At 34.8% G+C, this 25,058-nt stretch overlaps 1 protein-coding gene across 6 annotated transcripts in view; it reads left to right on the forward strand.

The window, feature by feature from the left end:
* SATB1 (SATB homeobox 1) overlaps positions 1-17,606 on the forward strand; it is a 96,682-nt gene extending 79,076 nt beyond the window's left edge. For 3 of the 6 annotated variants that reach the window (XM_054552536.2, XM_054552537.2, XM_002814020.6), the window contains exons 10-11: positions 13,332-13,535; positions 15,850-17,606. In XM_054552536.2, the coding sequence (XP_054408511.1) occupies positions 13,332-13,535; positions 15,850-16,362 (717 nt within the window). In that variant the 3' untranslated portion in view covers positions 16,363-17,606. Of the gene's footprint in view, positions 1-13,331; positions 13,536-14,117; positions 15,828-15,849 lie in introns of those variants that run through there. The other 3 variants (XM_063722170.1, XM_054552538.2, XM_054552539.2) reach the window with 2 other exon arrangements.
* The last annotated feature ends 7,452 nt before the right edge of the window (positions 17,607-25,058 follow it).

A 25,058-nucleotide genomic window follows, 5' to 3' on the forward strand; every position in this document is an offset into this window, starting at 1 on the left:
GGACTGGTATTTGATCACTGCTAGTTTCCCAGCATTTGCAGAGCCACTCCCCTCCCCAATCCTACCCACCCACACATCCAATGCTCGTGCCACTCTTCCATTCTGTATCCTGCCTCTATCCTGTATCTGTCCTACCTTATCTCCTTCTATTTGGAAAACCTCTGTGTCTTTGGAAAAACTTGTTGGTGTTCTCCTGGCAGGTAGACATTTCTGAAAGGATACTCTGCTAATCTTATTTACCTTCAAAATTACTTGGATGATATGATGTCAATAACCCAGTAAGAATTTAGATGCTTTATTCAGAAATTGTAAGCCCAATCTCTGCGTTTGTAACAGGACCCGGAAAACAATGAGGTATATATGTGCTAGTGCAATTGTAAACCAAAAATTGTAAGCTGTAGAACCATCATTTAATGAATGAAATCTCATTCAGAACTGAAATATATAAATCAGATGAAAGTTTTCTCCATTTTGATTGACCTGAGGATTGAATGGGGGCAGGGACCTTCTCATCAACCCCTTACCCTACACATATACAACGCGGGTACTTCTGAAACACCTCTAATGGAAACCTGGGGCTACTAAGGACACAGTCTGGGAACCCCTGTGGTAGTGACTGTTTCTCTCTAACCCATCTCTAAGAGGCATGGTCCTTCAGTGGCAAAAAAAAAAAAAAGGAAATTTGTTTCACAAATCCGTAAATACTAAGATTTTCTAATATGTTAAGAACTTATAGGAGATAGTTCTGGAACAGTATTTGAAGTGTATGTATATGTACATGTGTATATATATATACATACATATATATTTGATAGCTATGTATGTATACACACACACGTTTATGTGGGGTAAGAGGAAGGGCCACCCATTTAGAGGTTCTTAACCTTGGCCCACCTTCTCCCCCAGGGAACCATGAACTTGGATGAAAAAAATGACTTTATTTTCTCTAACCTCTTCTTACTGAAAGTTGACATTTTATTCAGTTATCAATATAGGCAACAAATCACAGTAGCAATACCTATGAATTTGTCACCATTAAAAAAAATCACAAAATATTTTCCTGTCGTATTATGTTGTTCTAGATATCTTAAAATATTATTTATGCCCATCACTATAAAATTACAGTAGTTATTAGATCTGTTGCTGAACCGTTATTTAGTGTGTTAATGAAGTATATATATTACTGTATCACAAATTTTTGATAGCTGTATTTCAGTATAATTGGTTTTCTTTGTAATCTTATGTATTTTATTTCAGGCACATAAAAACGCTGTTCTGAAAAGGCATCCATGGGCTTTACCAGACTCCCAGAAGGGTCCATGGCACAAGAGATGAGATCAATGATTAGATAAATTTTGTAGAGGAAAAAGATGTATATATATTTTATCACATGAGCCGAGGGATTCTCAAATTAACCTGAGAAACATTTACTTTTTGTTTATTGCATTTTGGTATGCTTGCTCTTCAAGCATCCTTCACTCCAAAGCATGTAAACAGAGGTAACAGTGATGCAGTGGCATTTAAAACAACCACCAAAACAGAAACCTTACAGACAACCTTTTCTCTGATATTCGCATGCCCACATGCAGTGCTGTAGGACTTTGTGAGAGAATGCCTTTGCTTTTAGATTAGACATTTTTTTTTCCAATTGAAGTAACTATACCTTTAGTATCAACTTAAACCTGAAGTTTAAGTGCTTCTTACCTCACTGGACAAGAAGTTTTGTCCCCACATCTCCTGTTAGCCTACACAATGACTAGCACATAGATGGTAGTCAGGAATTCTTTGTAGGAGGATAGAATGATTCAGAAGTAAATTTTAATCAGCTCCCAATATTACTGTCACAAATGCCAACCTATTCCAAAGGGAGTCAGTGTGGGACAGTGGGAAGAGGCGCTGGAGTGGGCTCACAAGGACGGAGTAGGGTCATGCTTCACTGCTGCCATTCTCCCCTGGAGCCTTCTCTGAGCTTGCTTTCCCCAGATGTAAAATGTGATCAGAGGAGTGATTGAGACAGTCTGTGCAAAGCCCCAGTCTCCCTTGTCTCCTTTTATTGGTAAAATTATAACCCGGCCATTGTCACTGAGACCCACATGATGCTTCTAGAAATATTTATGCTTGCCTTTTTTAATGCCTACTTGTAAATCACAAGATTTGGGTCTTTCAAATTAAGCCAACTTCTGATTAGCAAGTTTGTATAATGGATAAAATGATGTGGTTTTGGCCACAAAATGGGTGTTACTTTATCAGCAAAATCATAGGCAAGTTGGGAGCTCATAATGACCCTGCTTGCTTGTTCCTCTTAGGATGTGATTCCCTAACTTTTACAGTCCCAAATTTCTTTGCCCTGCTTTTAAAAATTTTTTGTTATCTCTCCTAAAACATGATAGAGGGAATATTTAAATTTTTAATTCCCAGTCCCTAAATATGCATAATAAGGAGTGTAGCTCATTTTAGGATATACATGCAGTGTTGAAAAGTTTTACATAAATCAGTGTAAAAGGCAGTGGCAGAAATATTTATCCAAATCAACCTGGTAGTAAATTATTTTTGTAAGCAAACAAACTACCCTGTCACGTAAATTGTCACCTTAAAATTATTCTTTTTATGATTTCTAATATTTATGTGGGGTTTTGGGTTTGGGGTTTTGGGTTTTTTGTTGTTTTTTTTTTTTTTTTGCACATGGCATATATGAATATTCAGCAATATTTTTTTCTTAATGACCTTCATTATTTTGAATAGGAAAATAAATATTGTAAATTTTTAATAGTGACTTTAGGAAGCAACATAATAAATTTGCTTCATAACATTGCAATATGAGAGCACATACTCATTTGGGTTAAGAAATTTAGGAAAAGTAAAGTTTCCTAGCATAAATTCTTCTTTTTAAAGAAAATAATAATTTTATTTGCCTTTGACAGAGGTTTTTATGGTGCTGTCCTGTCTTAAACCTATTATGCTGAGCTCAATTTGAACCTTATTTTTTTTTGGAATACAGAAACATCATTATGAATACAAATTGTTGGACTTTGCTACTATACATGAGCCCTCAGAAATTGCCGAGGTGTATACAGTATTTTACCACTAAATGGCCCAGATTGGGCCATTTTTGTATCTTTCTGTGTACCCCCATTTGCTGCCGCTTGAATTTGTTGTGGTGAATCTTTCGCTGCATTTTTACATTCACTCATTGAAGTGTGAGCCTCAGGGTGTTTCCAAGCTCTTTGGGTGAAGGAAAGTGAGGAGTTTGCCACTCAAAGGGCTATTTGTGTTCACATTTGTTTGTGATAAATGTAACTCAAATAGCAGGGTTGGGGGTGGGCTGGAATAAAGAAGCCCATCAGAATTAGATTATTGAAGAAATGCTGTGGGACTGAACCACAGCAGGAGGAATGGAAAAGAAGGAACAAATTCAAGAGATGTTTGAGGGAGTATTGACAGGAATTCATCAGTTATGGAAGAGACAGACAAGAAAAGTTAGATTTTTAGTTAAAGCCACTTGCTATATATTTTTATTACAAAACTAATAGCTACTATAGAAAAGGTAGAAGATATAGGCATAAGGAAAAACATAAAATTATCCATAAATTTAATCACCTAGAGATGACCACCTTAAGGATCCCGATTGACGCTCTTTATACATACACACACACCCACATGTATCTGTCTGTACGTATATATGTGTGTATGCATGTATGTCTTACATTTATTGATGTGCTGAACATACCATTTAATTCCCCACTGAGGTGTATTTAGGCTATATTCAACTTTTGTTAGTACAAATAATATGAATGTAAACATTATAGTTAAATATTTGTACATATCCTTATTTCCTTAAATCCTTAAAAGTGAAATTATTGGATCAAAAAGGCATTTGTGTTTTACAGATGATTGCTAGATATTTCCACATTCTGCAATTCACAGTGTCCTTCAGAAAAACCATACCAATTTATGCTTCAAATAATAGCCTTTCAGCCTAGGTGATTGGGTATGTGGTAATACTATTAACTGAGTAAAACTTCCTAGGAGGAGAACCTGGCTTAGGGGAAGATGCTTGGTTCAGATTGGAATATTGTAACTGAATTATTTTCATTAGCCCCCTTGATATTCAAATCCCTTGTGTGATAATAACAACAATAAAATAATAATAGCTTACATTCATCCTACTGTTATTGTGTGCCAAGCCCTTTTCATGAATTATTTTACTTAATTCTCACAACCCTGTGAATTAAGTGGTAAAATTAGACCCCATTTTATAGAGCAGAAAATTGAGGTTTAGCAAACTTGAGTAATCTGCCTAAGGTTACAAGGCTATGATAAATGGTAGAATAGATACTCAAATTAAAACCCAGACTTCTTAAAAAATAGATCTTAAAAGTCCAGTAGAGGAAATGAGGTTACAGTAACTAAGTAGTATTCTCAAGAAAGTATGGTAAAGAGCTATTAAAAAAGGGTCATAGACAGTCAGTTCAAAAGCAACTGGTCTGTTTTCCCAGCCTCCTGCTAATTCATCTTGTTCTGTTATTTATTATTTTTCCTGTTTTAAATATTGTCCCCTTTCAAATCCAAGCCAGTATTTCTCTTCATTAATGAAGAATTCCTTGACAACCCTACCTCAACTCTTCTTCTCCACGTGGATCCCACTTGATGTCTGCCCATCAATGACCTTTATCACGTGCTATCTTGCACTAATAGTTATTTTTGAATTCCAGATTTTCCCAAATGTGCTTGGAGACATTTAAGGCAAGTGCTTTCAGTAAAGTTTATAAGACCTTTCGGTAGTTACCATGGAGCAGGCATTGGGCTGAATGTATTCTGTTTCACTTGTACTGGCTACTATCCTGTGAGATTAATACCATTATTATCTACAGTTTGTAGAGGAAGAATCTTGAGGCTCAGAAACATTATTCAAGTTCACATAGATAAATGCCTATATGAGATATAATCATTTTATTGGCATACAGAAGTGCTTGAGCATGTCTTGAAAGACAAGTAGTATTTGAATGGGCACCAATAAAAATAGGAGAAAGGGCTTTCCCATTAGAGAGAATTGTATAAGGAATGGAGAATAGAATGTAGGGCAGTGCTCAGCAATAGTTAATAAATAGTCCAACAGATTTGGACATCAGTGTCATTGGGAGGAACCTTGAAAACAGCCCCTGAGAAGGTGAACTTTTCTCCTACCTTGGGAAGCCACTGAAGGTCATGGCGCACAGTAGGGTAACTATGGGCAGTTTGAAAGTGGAAGACTAATGTAATGATTCACACTCTGGGATCCGATTTACAAGGATATCACAAAGATGGTTAAGAGGATTCAAGAAAGCTTAATGAAACCCGTTTCTTTAGCTATCAGTAAGTTTCATGGGCAAAATTAAACATTGGATTAATGTGCTTTTTTGTAGGAATCACATCAACTCTGTGTGATGACACTGGTTCTCTATTCTTCCTGAAAACTCTGGTCATCATTGACTTACTTTTCCCCTAACTTAAGAGAGGAAAAGGAATGATTACTTAAAAGCTTTTTTGTTCAGAAATCAAAATAATTGCCCATTGGAAGTAATTAAAAAAGAATGTTGTTGTCTAACAGAGTAATTCAAGGAAGAGGTGCTCCAGTTCCGACGAGTCAATAGTGGTAGAATGGAAGGGAGTAGATGGTTCTTAATGATAGAAAGAGACACTAAAACTGATGAAAATATTACAGCATGAACCTTCAGAGTGTTGAGTTTTCTGTTTTTTTAATGATACCAGCTATGAAGAATGAGGAGAAAATTAAAAGTTAACATTTGAAGAGAAAGTGCATAAATGTTAAATAGGAGCCAGATCATATCACTGAAATTTATGTAATGTCAAAAATATATCTTAGGCTGACAAGAAAAAAACAGGAACTTTTTTTCAGAGTCCTTATTCAAGTATCAGATATATAAGCCAGAATTTTATTTGTTTTGTTTCAGCTTTGACTAAACTACCCTAAAAGCAGGTTTGACGTATATATGAAAATTAAACTTTCAAATTAGGTATTTTCCAGATCTAGTGTTTTAAAAATAAATTCAGACCTTTTTTTGGGAAATTCTCTATTTCAATTAAGAGCTCCTCTTTTTGCTAACTGGTTTAATGGGTTGTCTAGAATTTTATACTTTTATGTTCATTCCTGTTTTTTTTTTCTCCCCCCTTCTCAAATTCTCCCTCTGAAAATATTCTTTAAAATGTGAGATCTCCTTGCTCAACAACCTATTTAAGTCAGAACCATTTGTATCTGCTCTGGCCAGGTTGTCATTTGATAATCTTGTTATGGACCAAATGATTTGTAGCCTAAGAAAAACCACCAAATCCACATGTGCCCTAAAGTTAGTGGCTTTGAAAAAGTAGAAAAGAGGTAAACATAAATACCATTAAAAACAAATGATTTGCACCTTTTTATCTGATTAAATTGTAAACAAAATTGAAAAATAAGATCATTTACCAGTGACTGTGAGTATTCCTTCCAAGTTCACAAAATTTTAATAGAAATTTTTCTCCAGGTTTATGCTAATAATTTTCTTTATGTGTAACCTTTAGAAACTCTGGTAGAGGTGTTTAACTTCTTAATGTCTAAGTGGCAAAAATTTACTCAAGCAAAAAATTTCCTGATAGCCATTTTATGTCCTATTATTACCCCAGTATTGGAACGCACAAATTTTTGGCTAAGATATTGAGTCTCTTAAATAAACTGGAGCCTCTAGAGAGAATTCAAAAACAGTAACAGTTTAGAAGTTAAGAATGGTAACATTTAAAAAGATTATTATTTTTTTTTTCTTTCAGCAAATATAAGTATCAGAAACCACACTTTGAAAAATAAACATATTGGGGGATACATACGTGCACACACATATGCCTTTTAAAATATATTTCCTTTTTAAAACCCGTCTTTGAATCAAGTGGATGTAATGTGCTACTTTTAGAATGGAAAATGCATTTACTGGCACGTCTCTGTTCAAATTTATTTTCCATGTTTTCTTTAATAAGACCAATGTTAACTTAGCAGGAAAAGTTACTTACAGTGCCAGCTGAGGTTCTTTTCACTTTACACAAAGTAGATGTTATTAAGCTGGAGAGAAAGATTAATGCATTTCCTACTAATTCCATAGAGGAGAACATGTATCTTTATTAATGTTAATGGTGGGGGCCTCTCATAATGTTACAGAATAATCTGCTTTAGCAAAGGTATTTGTTCTAAAGAACTTCATAACATTTAAAGGTTAATATGTTAGGTAAAGAACAATATCTTAAGACAAGTGTTTTTATTACAGGACATGATGGGATGGTTTATATTAAATTATATGATGATTTGAATGGGAAAGAAGAAAAAGTGCATCGCTTCTTGCCCTCAACTTTAATGCCTTTAATCAAATAATGACCTTCTGGAAAATAGTTAATTTTAAGCATTTGGAAAGATCAATACCACTTTGCCACCAAAAAATGGTCTAGATGATGAAATTTGATGTATTTAAAGTATCATTTCACCCTTTTAACCTAGTAAATAATTTAAAATGCTTTCAGTATTGCTTTGCCACTGTTTTGTTTCTCACTGCACAGTGTTATGATTCTTCATGAAAAAAGGTCACAAGTGGGTGTGTGAAGCATTTAGACCTCACACCTAGAAATGGGGTTGTATCTCCGTTAGGTCTTGGGTGTTTCTGCATTAGCCCTCCCCCCTAAAAGTATATATTTAAATAGTACCTTTGAGGCAGAGTGTGCATAAAACATGAAAATAGAACCCTTCTGTAACTGTACTGTTGTAATATTGTTTTAGTTGTTTTTTCAGACAGAAAAAGGGGTGGTTTAAAACATTAGTCACTTTGCATCTTTGTGATATCTTTAAACCTTTATGCTAAAGGTGAAGGATATGGTAGCTCTGACAATTAGAACCCATTTTCCCCCAGCTTGTAGAACACACTGATACGAAATTACCCTTGAGTGCCGACAGCTTTGTTTTTAAAAAAAAAAAAATTGCCCTCTATTAGCATGTTTGTGGGCAGATTAAAAACTGTCTTCATTAGCATAAGTAACACTTACAGATTCTTTTAAAAGTCGAAAATTATTTGCTGAATGATAAATTGCTAGCTTTATAGTTAGTTGTTGTTGAAAATGTACTCATTCAAATGCCTGGTGTAGTTTAGTCTACAATACTGAATTTTTTGTTAGAAGTACTATTTAATGGATTACGTACTTAATCCTTGTTCCTACTACTTGCTGAAATGTAATTCATGCTTTCCACTAAAATGTTTGTATCAAATACTTTCCTATTTAGATTGATTTCTTTTAATATCATATATTATTATACTATATGCCCCAGAGATTGGAACAAAATATTCCTGCAAATAACACATAAAAGATAAGGGTGAGGGGGAATAAATACAGACTGTAAAATGTTTTGCTTTTTAGAACTCAAATTACCATTCTATTTTTTCAGATGTATTTTTCCTTCTTAGTTGCAGTAAGAATTATTTGTCATTTTCTTTCTCTTTTTATAGCTCTTAGTTTTAAAATGTATATGTACATAATGATAATATATACATATATGTATATTGCATTAAATGACTTTTTTTCTCAGAGAATACCAAAGTCTGTTTCCTCCTGGAAAAGTAGTTATGTTACATACTCCCAGCTTTGTCACAGAACAGGCCTTGTTAGGGGTTCTCTTTTTATGCATGTGAGGCTTTATAAAGTACAATAAATTCATTTATGAAAGGAGGTTACTTTCTTGACTCAATTAAAATCATTGTGCACCCCTTCCCTATCTGTTAAAATGTCAGAAGCGAATTGACTTGAATTAAATGTTCTAAAAAGAGTGGAGTGGAAATCAGAGATTGAGTTTGGTTGGAAATTAGCAGCTGAGAGATGAAGGTGCCAGGATTTTTATTTAAATGTGGTACAACAAGATTTTGTCAGTAAAGCACATCATTAGAATATTGAGTTTAGAACTGCTAATTTTTCCTTTAAAATGAGCATACAGTCATGTGTTTCATGGACCATAATAAATTGCCATTGTGTTATCATTGAGTTTGTTTTGCTTTTCTGCGGTACTGATTTGGCAGTTATTCTGCATTTTCTCTTTTCCTTTTTTTTTTTTTTCAATCTTACATTTCTTTAATAGATCCCTAACCAAAACCAGTCAAAAGAATGTTATTTATTTCATGCAGTCTTAGGTTTAGCATCTTTTGCACCATTTTCTTGCTTACGGTAGCAAGACATTTGCAGATGGTTCTTGGTTACTATAAAGTACATAACAGTATTTCCTTTGTGGCAGATGGATTTAAGACTTTTAGTTCTCAATAAATGTAGGTTTACAATACATAACTTTACAGGATTTGTGTTGTATATAACAGGTTTGAACATATTATCTCAGAATTCATCTGCATGGCATTTTCAGCTTATTCGGGGTCCATGCCACTTTTTTTAAGTAATAAGGGGAGCACTGTGATTGATCGCAGTAGCTCAAGGCGTGATTTTGAATAGAAACAAAGGGTTTAGAACAGAAGGTGTCAAATTAAACTTTGTCAGTTTGAAAAGTAGTAACATCCTGAAAGTTTTACTAATTTATTTACATGTGGCTACTGTTTATATTTTGCCCTCTTTATATGCAGTGTAATGTTGCTTGGCAAATTTACTACATTTAAAGTTTAGGTTGTTCCTTGTACCATTTTAGTTTTCTGAGAATGGATCGGTCTCATTATTTTAAGGCTGTTAGTCCCCTGTCTTTTCTACTGTTCAAGACAGTTGTGAGCTAATTTAATTTAGAGAACAGTTCCCTGTTCCTTCCTATGGTCTTATGTATATCAAGTCCCCGAGACCTCTCTTAAAAACGTAATTATGTTTTGTTTTGTTTTTTTGGTGTTTTTTTTTTCTTTTTGCAACAGAGCACTGCATTTCATTCCTCATCTCTGCTCCCCCACATAAGTCTATGCAGTTATCACTTAAAAACTAGTACAGTACTTTGGGGAATCATTATTTTTGTCAGATATTAAAAATATTGTGACATATTCATTTTCTTCCCAAGTTTATTTGTTCTAACAATATCACTTGTGGAAAACTGACCTAGAAAAAGGTACTGAAGCATTAGAAAGCATTTGGCTTCTTTAGTCATTTTCTGCAAAACATAAATCAGATTACTGTCATTATTAATAGAGTAACAATCAATAGGATTTGAGGTAGTCAAAATATTCCAAGGTATTTAAATAGCATTAGAATAAATTATCTTATTTTTGCCAGTGTAAATTGGGAATGAGCCAATTTATTTCTACACTGACAGAGAGCTAATGTATCAAAATGTCTGTTTTCCATTATTTTTTTAAGAGCAATGCACATGAAGAGAAGCAACCCCTCCCCCTTTTAAATTTTTTTGGAATACCCTTTAGAGCTAACAGTTCCCAGCTGCACCGTTAAATATTTTTCTAAGAAGCATCTGATTTCAGTCTCTTAAAATCGTCGCATTTCTTGAAAGGCTAGCGGAGACATGCTTCAACTTATAATTCATCAAATTATTTTTAGATAAGGAATTAGAAGTATTATTTAAGGGCAGAGGTTAATAGCAAACTACTGGAAATGTTATGTTAGTCATGGGCAATTAATAAAAATAAGGATCTGTCTCGTAAGTCTAGAGACACAGAAGTGACAATATGAGCAAAATATTTGTTGAATGAGTCGGGGCTCTTTTTCTGAAATATTTGTTAAACCAGCATGAGTGTGATTGTTTAGGAATTAGCTATCATTATTAGCCATTTTAAAAGAACTAATGATTTTCTTTTCCAAAGAACATCTGTGATCCACATGTTTTTTCACATATATCCAAGTGCTAACTGATCTCTGCATTACTTTAAAAAGTTTCTAAAGGATGTGAAAAATCACTGGAGTTTTTCAGCTCTCTCCAAGAAGCTTTTCTTACATGAATCATTCTTAATTTAACTTTTAGCAATTTTTAGTTACAAGCATTTATTTCTAAAAAAAAATTCTTAGATGCTCAATGTTTAGCATTTATTGCAATAGTAGAATACTAGCTGAGTTTAAAAAAAATCTTCTGTGTTCTTTATGAACCTCTAACTTCTTTTGAAAGGTATATAAAACTGTGTGTTTGCTGTGTTCGGGTAGAGGGGTTCTGTCAATTATGATCGCTAAAGGAGGCAGACAAGGGGGAGAGGGAAAGTAATCTCACCCACAGTTAATATTCAAGCCTACCAGAAGATAATATATCTAAAACATACATAGCAACAAAATTTAAAGGTAAAGTATAAAGAATAGCTTAGTTGTAGGAAAATGTATATTTTCATGGCTTAATTCAGATGGCAAATATTTACCAGTAAAAGCTAAGTAAACATCTGCAGGGCACCATATGCAAGTGGGTCTCAGATACTTCAGATGTTCACATACAGTTTTATAGTTAATATATTCACATAAATAGAGCTGAAATATGTCGTATTATAGTATTCTGGAAATAAACATAGAATTGCCATGGTTAGAAGAGAAGCAAATTCAGTGACATTGCCATCACAATGATTTTTATGTTTTATTTAGCTAACAGTCTTTCAGGTAAATCTTCAGTTTACTGCCTGCTGTCTTAACCTTGAATTATGCCTTCAGTGGCATCAAATGAGTGCATGGTTACAAGACCATCCCATGCATATATTTGCTTAATTAAAAGACCTGTTGAGTAGGAATACTAGTAGATGTCATGAGATACAGCAGTCGTCATGATGAGCTGGTTAGCAGATAGGCCTTAGGAAGCCAATATGTCAGTTTTCTACCTTTTCTTTTAAAATATTTCAAGTAGGCCATTTTTGGGAGAACAGGCCATGCTTCTTTCCACTATATATATTGCAGTTGAAGAATTTTCTCTCTAATGGTTTCAGTTTGAGAAGGGAAGGAAAGTCATGCCATCCTCTGGCCTCACTCCTGGTAACATAAGAAACAAAACCCTCCTTGGCTAGATCTAAAAATTACATAATTAAAAAAAAAACTACTTCCATTTTCATCCGACTTATTTAAAATTTCCGAGAAATGTCTTTGTCTTAGATCAAGTTCCCTAAATGCAGAGCCTAGGATGGGGAGTTAGGTGATCATGATTTGGTGAGGGCCCTGGGAAGAAAGGAGGAGGATAGGGAAGAGAAGGAGGTCCCCCGTAAGGATGTGGTCTCAGGCAAAATCTAGCACCAGATTGATGGGGGCAGGGAGCAAGATGAATGGGGATGACTGTCTCTAGTGAGTAAATTGAAGGGTAGAGTAAGTTGTCCATTTTCAGAAACAGGGGCAGAGACTTTGTGCCACTGGGTCAGCCAGTCACTGGCCACCTGGGGTGAGGAGGTCAATGAAGAAGTGTAGAGATGGCTTCAAGACAATTTTTTGAGAGCTGAGTGCAGGTGAGAGGTATTAGCAGGCAGCAGAACAGCTGAGGGGTAGCTGCCTTGGCTGGTGGGGGTCTGGATCAGACACCCTCACTCTTCCCCTTCACTCCATTGTTTAGTGTCCATCATGGCAGGCAAGGTGAAGACTTGAGATGACTGGAAAATGTATTCTCATGATCATTCAGTTCTTGATAGATAACCTCAGGGTAAAAAACTGGGCCTTGGAAGCATCAGAGAGGTGGAGATTTTGGCAGTCATTGGACATTTTCTTCTCTCTTAGCCCAAGAAACCTATTAAATTCTTGCCTGACAAATCATATGCTCCCACTGCAGCAGACGGAAAAATAGGACTCCAGTGTCTCTTTTTGGAGAGTTCTTTCATGGCAAATTCCTGTAATGCCCATTCTAATCATTATGCCTTATACTGGACAACATTCTTGCTGGTGTAATTGCACCTGTCCTTTCTGTTTCATACATGTACACACATAAATATTCACACACAGTTTTCTTTCAAATCCAGAAAGTACAAGCTTAGGAAATCCTTTTAGAAAAAAATTATTTCTAAAATCTGTCCTGCCCCTTAGGCATTTCAGTATCCTCAGATGGCCAGCCACTCATCACATAGCAAAGTTGTGCAAGACTGAAGCACATCAACTTTGTTTTTCTCCTGTTTCATATATTAAAAAATCTGTGATAAATGCTCTCTTACCCTCAGAGTCTGAAAAAATATGTCCCTCCTTTGAGATGCAAATCTGAAGTTTGATTAGAAACAGAGTCTACCTCTGTGACAGCCACAGATAACCTCTCTTAACAAGTTAAAAACAATTTTTAAAGCAGAATGGTGTGTTCTGAGCTTACGAAAAAGTTAATTCCTAGGGTTTTTCCTTTTTAGCTCCCAATGGAAAATGCCAGCACCTCTCATAGGCACAAACTGACCTATTATGCCGTTGTCTCTAAGGGATGGTTGTGCGAGCTGTTACGCTGGAAAGAAGATCCTTCTCCAGAAAACAGAACCCTGTGGGAGAACCTCTCCATGATCCGAAGGTTCCTCAGTCTTCCTCAGCCAGAACGTGATGCCATTTATGAACAGGAGAGCAATGCGGTGCATCACCATGGCGACAGGCCGCCCCACATTATCCATGTTCCAGCAGAGCAGATTCAGGTTCGTTTACTTTGGCCAATTCAATATAGCAGTAAGTAAATAAAGCTTTAAACTTAGCAGGGAAATTAGCGTTTCTCTTCTTCCTGCCAGTCTAACCATAGGCTTTTTAGCAAGAGATAACAATACACTGCCATCTTGCTCAGGGGATAAAATGAAAATTAACATACTTTTTCCAACGTATGTATTGTGTTTCTCTTTCCTCATCTCCCAACCCCCAAAGCAACAGGAATGCCTTTTTTACACTCGTTTGGCAAATGTGTCTTTGTTGGTATTGGGTTTTGTGTTAAGAGCTTAAAATTTTTGTGTGTTTTTTAAAAATCACAATTTAAAACACCACCTATTTTTTAATTAATACCACAGTGCCCCTGAGGAAAAGAGCAACCGCTGTTGCTGTAAAGGAAGTTTGTAGAATCACAATTTTATACATTGGATTCTGTCCAGAAAGAGGAGGGGAGGGAAGCTTAATTGGAATCTTGCTTTACAGTCCTTGGCCCTTCCTTCACCTTGTATTTAATAGCTGTCTCCCCACACTTCACAGAATGTAGGTTAGGGGTGAGTCATATCTGTTTGTTTTTCCTTTAGAGCCCCTCTCCCACCACCCTTGGGAAAGGAGAGTCTAGAGGCGTTTTCTTACCAGGCCTGCTGATCCCTGCACCATGGCTCGGTGCTGCTCCTCAGGTGAGCGGGCACAGTTACCTATGCCAGCAAGGGACACAGAGAGAGGGTGACCTAAAGACCTGCTCCCCAGGTCAGGATTTTCAAACCTGTAAAGGCCCTACTAACCATGGTCGTGAGCAGAGCTCACTGTGCCAGCAGATGCAGCCTTATGCTTTGTTTGTCATGTCATGGGACTTGTCACCATTCATCTCCTGAAGACACTCTTCTGTGAATGTAGATGGAAAAGTTCTGGGATCAGGTCTTAGGGCCTGATCTGGGAACTGCTCTTAGGGCCCCAGTTGCTTAGAAAGCGTGTTGTCATTGAACTTGAGTTGCATAGCTTATTTTTGTTAAAAGGGGATGATTTTAGCTGTCTTTTAAAGTAAAATGCCATTGCCTTCCAGAGTCCTAAAATTCTACCTCTGTTGAATCACCTACATTCTGCAATTTTTTTGTATTTCTGTGAAAAATTATATATGTGTGTGTGTGTGTATAGATATATACATATAACTAAAAACAGAAATAAAGTTATTTATCTACCAGGATAAAAAAATTCTCAAGTGTGTATTAAAGATAAAACAAGTTGACAAAGAGCTTCCCTTTAGGATATCAAGCACTAAAATAATCGTGAAAGCCTGAAAAACTTACTGTTTAGCAAAAACAAAAAAGAGAACAATATATGTTAATTAATTTTAAAAGTATTTATTTGAAAATATAAATTGTTTTTAATAAAATTGCTTCTTAGGGGTGTAAAAGGAAATGCGTAGACACGGTATCAGCATTCTAATATTTTGCCACTTAGGTTGATTTGCTTTGCTGATAAGAATTATGGATATCGATTGTACAGTATGTGCATGTGTCACATATTTATGTATAATTGTGTATGGAAATTGTAGCGCATATACATATACTGATTATGAAGAAGTGTCTGTATACACTAAATTTAAATCCTAATCATATCTGAGTTTACTATAGACAAAATTCGCTAGCCGTCATATGGTGGATTGAACCTTTTGAGGTAAGAAAAAAACTTGCAGTGTCAGCCTAGTGCAATTTGGTAAGAAATTGTGTGTGTATTAAATTGGAACTGTCTGATAGAAAATTCACAAGTGTGAGAATATCAGAAATCCTTTAGTCTCATGACAGATAACACTGAATAAGAGCATAAGCTCATCTTCTATTCTTGCTGGCCATCCGATGAAACAGAGGAGAACACAAATTTCTTTTCCCACTGCTGTGTAGCTCACCTTTCTGAAATGTCTTTGAAATCCTTTCCTCTCAATCTTCATTTTAAATCTTTGTTAATTATTTACATCATAATTTGACGTGCTGTCTTCGCCTTTGATGCGTATCCTTCTAGTGAATTTTATGGTTCACATTTTCAGAGCACTGAGTTTTCACTTCCCCTGCTGATCTCTGATAAGTAAGTGCAGTAGCCCCCCAAAGCTGTATTAATTCATCCCTTCCTAGTCATATCATTTTGATTTTTTTGTAAATGCTGTCGGCCATTTCGCTGGCCTACCTTTTCATTCTAAATCTTCATCCCTATCAAAGAAGCTATATGTAGGATCCGGGACCACATTTTTCCTGATTGTAGACGGCTTTGTGTGGAACTCCACGATAGCAGAGCTCTGATTGTTTCCTTGTTTCTTTGCAGCAACAGCAGCAGCAACAGCAACAGCAGCAGCAGCAGCAGCAGGCACCGCCGCCTCCACAGCCACAGCAGCAGCCACAGGCAGGCCCTCGGCTTCCCCCACGGCAACCCACGGTGGCCTCTCCAGCAGAGTCGGATGAGGAAAACCGACAGAAGACCCGGCCACGAACAAAAATTTCAGTGGAAGCCTTGGGAATCCTCCAGAGTTTCATACAAGACGTAGGCCTGTACCCTGACGAAGAGGCCATCCAGACTTTGTCTGCCCAACTCGACCTTCCCAAGTACACCATCATCAAGTTCTTTCAGAACCAGCGGTACTATCTCAAGCACCATGGCAAACTGAAGGACAATTCCGGTTTAGAGGTCGATGTGGCAGAATATAAAGAAGAGGAGCTGCTCAAGGATTTGGAAGAGAGTGTCCAAGATAAAAATACTAACACCCTTTTTTCAGTGAAACTAGAAGAAGAGCTGTCAGTGGAAGGAAACACAGACATTAATGCTGATTTGAAAGACTGAGATAAAAGTATTTGTTTCGTTCAACAGTGCCACTGGTATTTACTAACAAAATGAAAAGTCCACCTTGTCTTCTCTCAGAATACCTTTGTTGTTCATTGTTTGGCCAATGAATCTTCAAAAACTTGCACAAACAGAAAAGTTGGAAAAGGATAATACAGACTGCACTAAATGTTTTACTCTGTTTTACAAACTGCTTGGCAGCCCCAGGTGAAGCATCCAGGATTGTTTGGTATTAAAATTTGTGTTCACGGGATGCACCAAAGTGTGTATCCCGTAAGCATGAAACCAGTGATTTTTTTTTTTTTTTTTTTTAGTTCTTATTCTGGAGCCTCAAACAAGCATTATACCTTCTGTGATTATGATTTCCTCTCCTATAATTATTTCTGTAGCACTCCACACTGATCTTTGGAAACTCGCCCCTTATTTAAAAAAAAAAAAAAGAAAAAAAAGAGTTTGTTACTCTATTGTATGTTACAAAAGAACTATAGACTGTGGAATGCAGTTTAAAGATGACATATGCCAACAAATGCCTTGTATTATATGGCACTGCCGTAATTCAAATTTGTTTTTATTTTGGAAATAAAAGTTCACTGTAATTTTTTTTCATTTTCATTGTTACATGATTTTTTTAAAAAAGGAAAAGAAAATGTGAAACACAATTTAGTCCTCTATTTATTTGTAGATCTGCAGCATCATGTTGTAATTAATTTTTTGGAAGTTTCCGTTAAATGTAATATTGCTTCTCTTGTTACCATACTGATTCTTTTCTATTTATAAATGTATTTTGATGGGCAGTAAAACAAAGTGTCTTAAAAGTTTTAAATAGAGAAAATGTGCTTTACACAGTTGCCTATAAAAAGTGCTCTATGTTATCCAAGCAATTCATACTATAAGCTTCACTCTTATTGTTGTATGCAATTTTTACTATCATGCAAATAAGCTTAGGTAAATAAAACTAATAGATCACGTTAGAAAATTATGCAATTAATGTGAAAATAATTGATGTTTGCAATGTGTCTTCCTTTGGTTTACAATCAATTTTAAAGCTACATCTGTATAAAATTTCTGTATAAAGGTGTATTTCTTTTTTATGAGTTTATGGCTATGAAAACACCAGCTATTTTGTTACAGCTGGCTGTTTTTATAAGTGTATCACAATTTTCTTTATGCAGAAATGTTCTGACTAGGAGTGGTTATTGACTGTAACTACACAATTAAAATTGTTTGTATCATATGACACGGTAGGGTTTGTCTGCTTATGTGAAGTAACTAAAGAAGAGTCAAAGGATGGCCCTCTCATTTAGGTGCATGTTAATACTTGTTATTTTACTGATTTTAAAAAGAGCAATTGACAAGTTACTTGAAACACTGTAAATTTAAATTACAAACACGTGCTCATTTTTAAATAGGTATGAAATTTCACAATGAAAATAACCTGTTTTGGTTAACATTTTGCTTAATAAGTAGAGATAGGATGGTCAAAAGACTCTCCAACAAAAACAAATCCAGTCTCTAGCAGTTATGTTGTTAGAATGGATTCATCTCTGCTTATTTCACAATACTTCATTTATAGCAACGCTTTTCCTTAAGCTAATGTACAAATATTTCTAAAGGCCATTAATAGTAACAAAATAAGTAGGGGAAAAAATGGACCTTCTGTATAAAAACCGCTTAGCTTTTTTTTTCACAAGTTATAAGTGGAATAAGTTAATAACTGAGCTCATAAGTGTATGTCATAACTATAAGAGTTACATGAAGAAAGGAATAACACACCTGGTATTTAAACACAATCTTCAAAATTCTTGCAACATTAAACATAGTAAAATGCCAGAATATAAAATGAGGTGTGCTAATGGTCACAGGATTGGGGCCAGCATTACAGTTTGGGGTGATTTTTCTTTTATTTGCTTCCTCACTTTGTTTCCTAGATGCTAGTAGGGGTATCTGGGTTGCTTGAGATACTATTTTGCAATTGCCCCTTCTCTTTCTGCCTACCATCTTCTCAGGCCCTGATGAGCTTATTGGTAGGCAACTGGGCTGCTTTAATGTTGAACTTGTACTTTAGAAACTGAAATGGAATCATTGAAAACTTTCAATAAAGCTTTAAAGTTCCATTCACTTTTGAAGCACAGCTAAGCTCCTCTGAAGGCAGCTGGTTTGTTGCAAACTTAAAATTGTACTGAAAAGTTGCCACTTTTTATTTAGTAAGAAAACAAACATTCCTGCTCACTAGAGTTCAGAAAGGTAATAATTTGAGCCAAAGGAATTTGAATTAAGAAAATAGAAACTAGGTTTCATGTATTTAAAAAATAGGAAATAAAATAGAAACTCGAATGCCATGAAGTTATCTTCCTCTTCCTTATATCCCCTAAGTTTAAGGGAAAAGGCTGGATACAGCAGAGAGTAGAATGGATACCCTTTATTTTTAACCAGCCCGACCCTTAACACAAGGTGTCAAATGGTATGAAATTTAGTAATTTTTTTTTGGAAGGAGAAATTGGGTTGCAAATAACTTTCCCATTCCTAATAACCTAAATTATTTTGAAATAGTGTTTTCAGTGAAATGATGAATGTTTGTTTGGTAATCAACATAACAATGCTAACAAAATTCCCACTTAGATTTTTTAACTTTTAAAAGTCAGCATGGTTTTGATAATTTGATATTTTAAATGCCCACACACACACACACACACACACACACACACACAAGCATGTTAAAAAACTGATAGGAGGGAGTGAGCAAAATTGTTTTCAGGGAAGATGGCACATTTTAGAAAAGACTTGCCCAGATGATCTTCCATATTGCTCCCCCAATGTCATTTATCGCTCGTGCCAGTCCTCCTCTTGTTACCTGTGGCTATGGTAAAATTCCTTTAGCAAGCTTCATTGTGTCCAAGTATTTCAGAGACTTTTAAAAGCTGGGCATGACATGGCGTTTTGTGCTATTAAGACCTTAGCAGAGTCAGGTAGTTTACGGGTAATATTCAACCTTGTGCATCTGAATCTGTCATGGATTCCCTTCACTCAGCACTTTGCCACTAATTTGTGTTACACTCTGTGGCCATATAATACTTGCACATTATGCAAAAAAAAATGTTGATAGTATCTCCTTGCCACACAGTATGCAGAGTTGACACATAACCTTTGAAAACCAAGGTAACTAATATGTATGTCTTAGTTGTGTGGCGCTTGGTAACAAAGTCTGTACATATTATGTATAAAATGTGTATTGGTTAGCATTTAGTACTAAGAATTTCTGAGTTTAAAATAAGTGATTTTTTTCAAAGTAGCGATATCTATATCTGTGTTTATCTAAAAATACTAGCTTGAATAGAAAACATTCTCAAATGGTTCAAGATTGAGTAAAAATGAGAATCCCATACATTCCATTATTAAATTCTGCCCTATTCCCAATTGTTAGCATCTGGCTGATATTAAGGTCTTTGATTGTCACAATATTCTCAATAAATGAGACATTCTGAACTGCCTGGTGATATTTTCAAAAAGAGCAATTAAAATGTGTATTCCCTCTAATACAGCTGATAGAACTGTTGTGTTAAAGCAAGTTGGAAATTTGCATGATAGTGTGGAAACCAATGGAGGTCCAAAATACTAATCATATCTAAAATATCAGAAAATATCAATACTAGTCTTCCTTATGCATATTTTTGACTTTTTAAGAGGGCTTATGAATTCAATGTTTCTTCCGAGGCAATCCTTTTAATGTAAATACTAAATACTTGCATGTCTTTTGACAAAGGCTAAACTACAATCTATTAATATGCACATTTTTGATAAAATATAAAGTACCCTAATTAAAGAAATTGTGGTAGAAGGTGTATGTCCTGAATACTATACCTGTTTAACAATACCAAATGTTAAATAAAAATAGTTTGAAATTAATGTTTAAAAGATGAGCCACATTTTTAAGACTTTCTTACATTACCCTACTTATAGAGAGCATATATCTCCAAATTTAATTCTATCAAAAGAACACTACCAAAACTCAATTACAGCTTCTTGTCTGGTACCAAGGTTGTGTGATTACCTTTTCCCAACAATTATTTTCAGCTGCTAATACACTTACTGTGATCAAAAGCACTTGACTTGGGCCCTGTTCTCTATGATAGTGGTTGATGAGCGAATGCAGTAGAGCAGTATGTTATGCAAAGTAAACACTTGCAAAGAAACTGCGAAGTGACATATTTTGCAACAAAGTAAATGTTGAACATTATTTACTGTGAGTTGAATCAGAAATACTTGCTTTTTTTGGTACTCAAATACAAAATTTTCATTACAATGACACTTTAATGCATGCCCTTACACCACCACCCCCACCTGACACAATGATGTCCCATGTGCTACTCTGATTTTCCTTTCACAGGAGAAACAACAATACCTGTTAGATGAGAATGTTGAAGAATATTCAAATATTTAAATATGTTTATTTGTTAGTCTGTGGCAATGTGATGCAAAATGAACATTTGTCCAGAGCACAAACCTGTTGAACGGCATCTTAATCTAGGGACAGGTTTCATCTATTCTACCTTTGTTTCCAAAGGGAATTTGCAAACATTTGTTTCGCTAGATCTAGTACAAAGGTTTTCTCCTTCTGAGGCCCCCTTCTTAGCACCATCCTCACACATGTTTTAAATATAGAAAAAATATTTGTAGAATGCTTCATTTTATTAGGCACTGCCACAAACATATCTTGTTTAAACCTCTGCATTCCACCTTGAGGTATTTAAGGCAGGCACTGACATTCTCACTTCAAAGACAAGGGAAGGGAAACTCAAATAGGTTAACTGATTCGTTTAGCTGTTAAGTGGCCACATTTGTCTCAAACTCAAGTCTATCTTCACATTTCTCTCTCTCTTTTCCCTGATAAAAACTCTCTCAAATGCAAAAAAAATGCACACACAAAAACCTAATGGTAATTTAAAATTTTCAGAAATATATTATAATACATATTTTGCTAATATGAAGACTTTGATCACTAACTACTTGAAATCAAGTGTATGGAATATTTCATCATGAATAGTGACCTCCAAAGACCTATACATACTAAATGTCTTTCAAAAAACAAACTTTGTTATGGAAAATTTCAAACACACACACAAAAGTAGAGACAAGGAACTCCTATGAATTTATCACCTAATTCAACAATTGTAACATTTTTTCATCAATAAATACTTCATGAAACTCAATGAAGATAAAATTTCTACAAAAATCTTTAAACTATTCAATGGTTTTAACCCATAATGTCGTTATGACATCATCTTTTTTTTTAAGAAATGAATTTTCTGATTTCTAGAGAAAACATTAAAACTTGAAGTTTTTCTCAGAGCTCTCTGAGCATTTTCAAAAAGCCAAGTTTTAGAAGGAGAACATGTGAGAATTCCACAAATATTTGTAATATAAAAAAAAGAGACAAACCAGTCTCTATTTATAAACAATACATGCTTTCATATCATTGTTGAAACTAAAGTACATAATTTTCAGTTATGCATAATAAAATATGTAATTAAGCAACATTCCATGGTGGATTAAAGAATTAAAAGCTTCAGGTGCAGAAAAGATTTTGTTGGCATTTTCCTTTTCAAGGTAGTATTTTGAGGTGTTACTTTTCATTTTCGTTTGACATCTTATACACAAATAAATAGACAAAAACAGGTGAGAAGCAGAGAAAATGAAGAATTGGCTCTACTACAATAGACCTGGAAAACATAACTAGGTAGAATATTTGCAACATGCCCAAGAAGGCTAAATAAAAAAGAACAGAAATCTTAGCCTGGAGAGAAAAATCTCTAAACAGGGGTGTATGCCTCAAGACATAGAAATAGCATAATAAAAACTTAACTGGATTTGGTAATTCCTATATTTCAAACTACATTAAATTAATCCACACTCCAACTGGTACAGTCCAGCAAACTTATTTTTCAAATGAAGAACTAAATTTAATTAATAATTCTGTGCTGTAAACACTGAAGTTGATACAGGCATTTGGCATTTGTCCTATTTTTTTAAAGGATAATACATCATATAAAATCAAACTACTTAAATGTCAGAATGTGTCAGGATGATTCTGAAAATAAATTATTCTACCAAGCATCTAAGAAGAAAATAATGTTATAGAAATGAAACTGCATCTAACATCAGGACTTGCTATTTAGTGTCTAAAATTTTAAACTACAGTTATAATCAACCATATAAGATCAAGTAAATTCAATATCATGTACTTATATCACTCAAATCCTGCCACAGAAATATGTTCAGTGAATGAATGAATGAATGAATGAAATTAGACAAATTAGAAAAACCATTGAACAGATTGTATGGGAATGAGAACTACATCCTATGGACAGTCCTCTTAGTGAGGCGTTCTAAATTGACATGCAAAGAGGCATTTATTAGCCTTTAAAATATCACATCTCACGGTCCTGTTGAAATATAACATTGTTGTACATCTTATTACAAAAAGAATTTGCTAAGACTTTCATATATACTACAATGCAATAGAATCGAAAAGAAAAAAATACAACAAAATTAATGCAAACTTGAACAGAAAATAACAAATTTAAAGGAAAGCTTGACACAAACAAATGAATATCATGAGATCTTACACAATTTATTAGAGGGGCCTACCAAAATTATTGATGTATGATTAACATAAACTTTACATATTTACAGTATACAACTGATGTTTTGACATATATATGAAAAATATACATGAAATGTTTGTATATATATACATACAAATACATACATGCACACAACTTGGAAACATATTGAACATATCCATCACCCCAGTAGTTTCCTTGTGCCCCTAATCCCTCCCTCCTATCCTTCCCATTAGCATCAATCACCATCCCCATGAAATCACTGATCTGCTTTATAATGAATATTAAATTCAAGTACCCAAGTCTTCTATATTTCTTCTTCTTCTAACTTGTTTCAGTGATTCTGGGTACTTTCATTATGAATTTTAGATTCAGCTTGTCAATTTCTAAAAAAAAAAAAAAATACAGGATTTTGATTGAGATTGCTTTCACTCTCCATAGATCATTTTGGGGAGAATTGGCATGTTAACAATATTGAATCTTTAGATCCATAAACACAATACATCTCTCCATCTATTTAAATCTTTAACTTCCCTCGGCAATGTTTTATAGTTTCCATGTACAGTTCTAGCACATCTTTGTCAGATTTATTTCATATTATTATCAATATTAAATTATCTCATTTTTCTATTTGATTGTGAGTGATATTTTTACACATTTTCATTTCTAATTCTTTGTTTTTAGTATAGGGAGATACAATTGATTTTTTTGTATATTGAGCTTCTATCCTACAACGTAGTGTGAACTCAATAGTTCTAATAGCTTTTAGATTTCACCATCAGATTTTCTACATAAACAATAATGTCATCTCTGAATAAAGACAATTTTATTTCTTCTTTCCAATCAAAATCCTTCTTTCTTTTTGGTTCCTACAATGTCTAGTAAAATGTTCAGTAGAGATAGATAGTAAGAACAGATATCCTTGCTTTGTTCCTGAAGCTAAGTGCTAGCTCTGTTCTAAGGCCTTTACAATACAAATTCACTTATTCTTTAAAAAGACCATGGAAGGTAGCTACATTATGATCACTATATCTATTGATGATAAAACTGAGGCACAGAAAGGTTATGTAACTGGCCCCAGTGGATATGCTGTCCACCTCTCAAAATGCAGTTGTACTTTTCGCCCTACACTTACTGGTCTATCCTGACTTTCCACAAGGAATCAGCTTCTGATTAGGTTATCAGGCTAATCCATAAAATCCTATTTAAGCAAAATTAAGATGAAATATGGTAAGGGGAGTAGGAGGAAAATTGCGCAAAAGAATAAAACTAAGAGAAGAATAGGAGAGCTAGGAGAAGGGAGAGGGACACAGGAAGAGAAGGATGAAGGGTGTGTTGGAGAGATGATAGGAAGACTTTGGCTGGTAAGTGCAATTACTCAAAGGGGAAGCATACCTGCCGCATGTGTTCATATTATGAGTGAAAAACAAGTTCTAGGAACCACATAGAAATTTATTTTGTAATGACTCTAAAGACATTACCTATTTATGTTTGGTGCTTTCTATAAAATGCCCTAATTTTGGAGAAAGAATGTATTTTTACATACAATTGACCCTGGAACAATGACAGAGTTAGGAGCACCAACACCCCATACAGCCAAGAATCCACTTACAACTTTTGACTCCCCCACAACTTAACTACTAATAGCCTACTTTTGACTTGAAGCCTTATCAATAACATAAACAGTCTATTAACATCTATTTTGCCTGTTATATGTGTTATATAATGCATTCTTACAATAAAGTAACCTAGAGAAAAGAAAATGTTATTGAGAAAATCATAAGGAAGAGAAAATACATTTGTAGTGATGTACTGTATTTATTGATGTCATAAGTTTACAATCTATTCACAAGATGAATCCTCTGTCTGAAATGCTGGGCCACCATGGCTGCAGACCTCAATCTATGATACATATCAAGCAATTTAACTTTTTCTTGTAATGTCAACACTTTCCTCTGCTTTTTGGAAGCACTTCTAGTATCACTAGTGACACCTTGTATGTGTCCCATGTTACTCAAGATTTACAGTATTCCACTAAACATCATGAAAAATACACAGTCACTGCGAAAGATCACT

The sequence above is a fragment of the Pongo abelii genome, chromosome 2 (assembly GCF_028885655.2).
Source record: "Pongo abelii isolate AG06213 chromosome 2, NHGRI_mPonAbe1-v2.0_pri, whole genome shotgun sequence".
Taxonomy (NCBI): Eukaryota; Metazoa; Chordata; class Mammalia; order Primates; family Hominidae; genus Pongo; species Pongo abelii.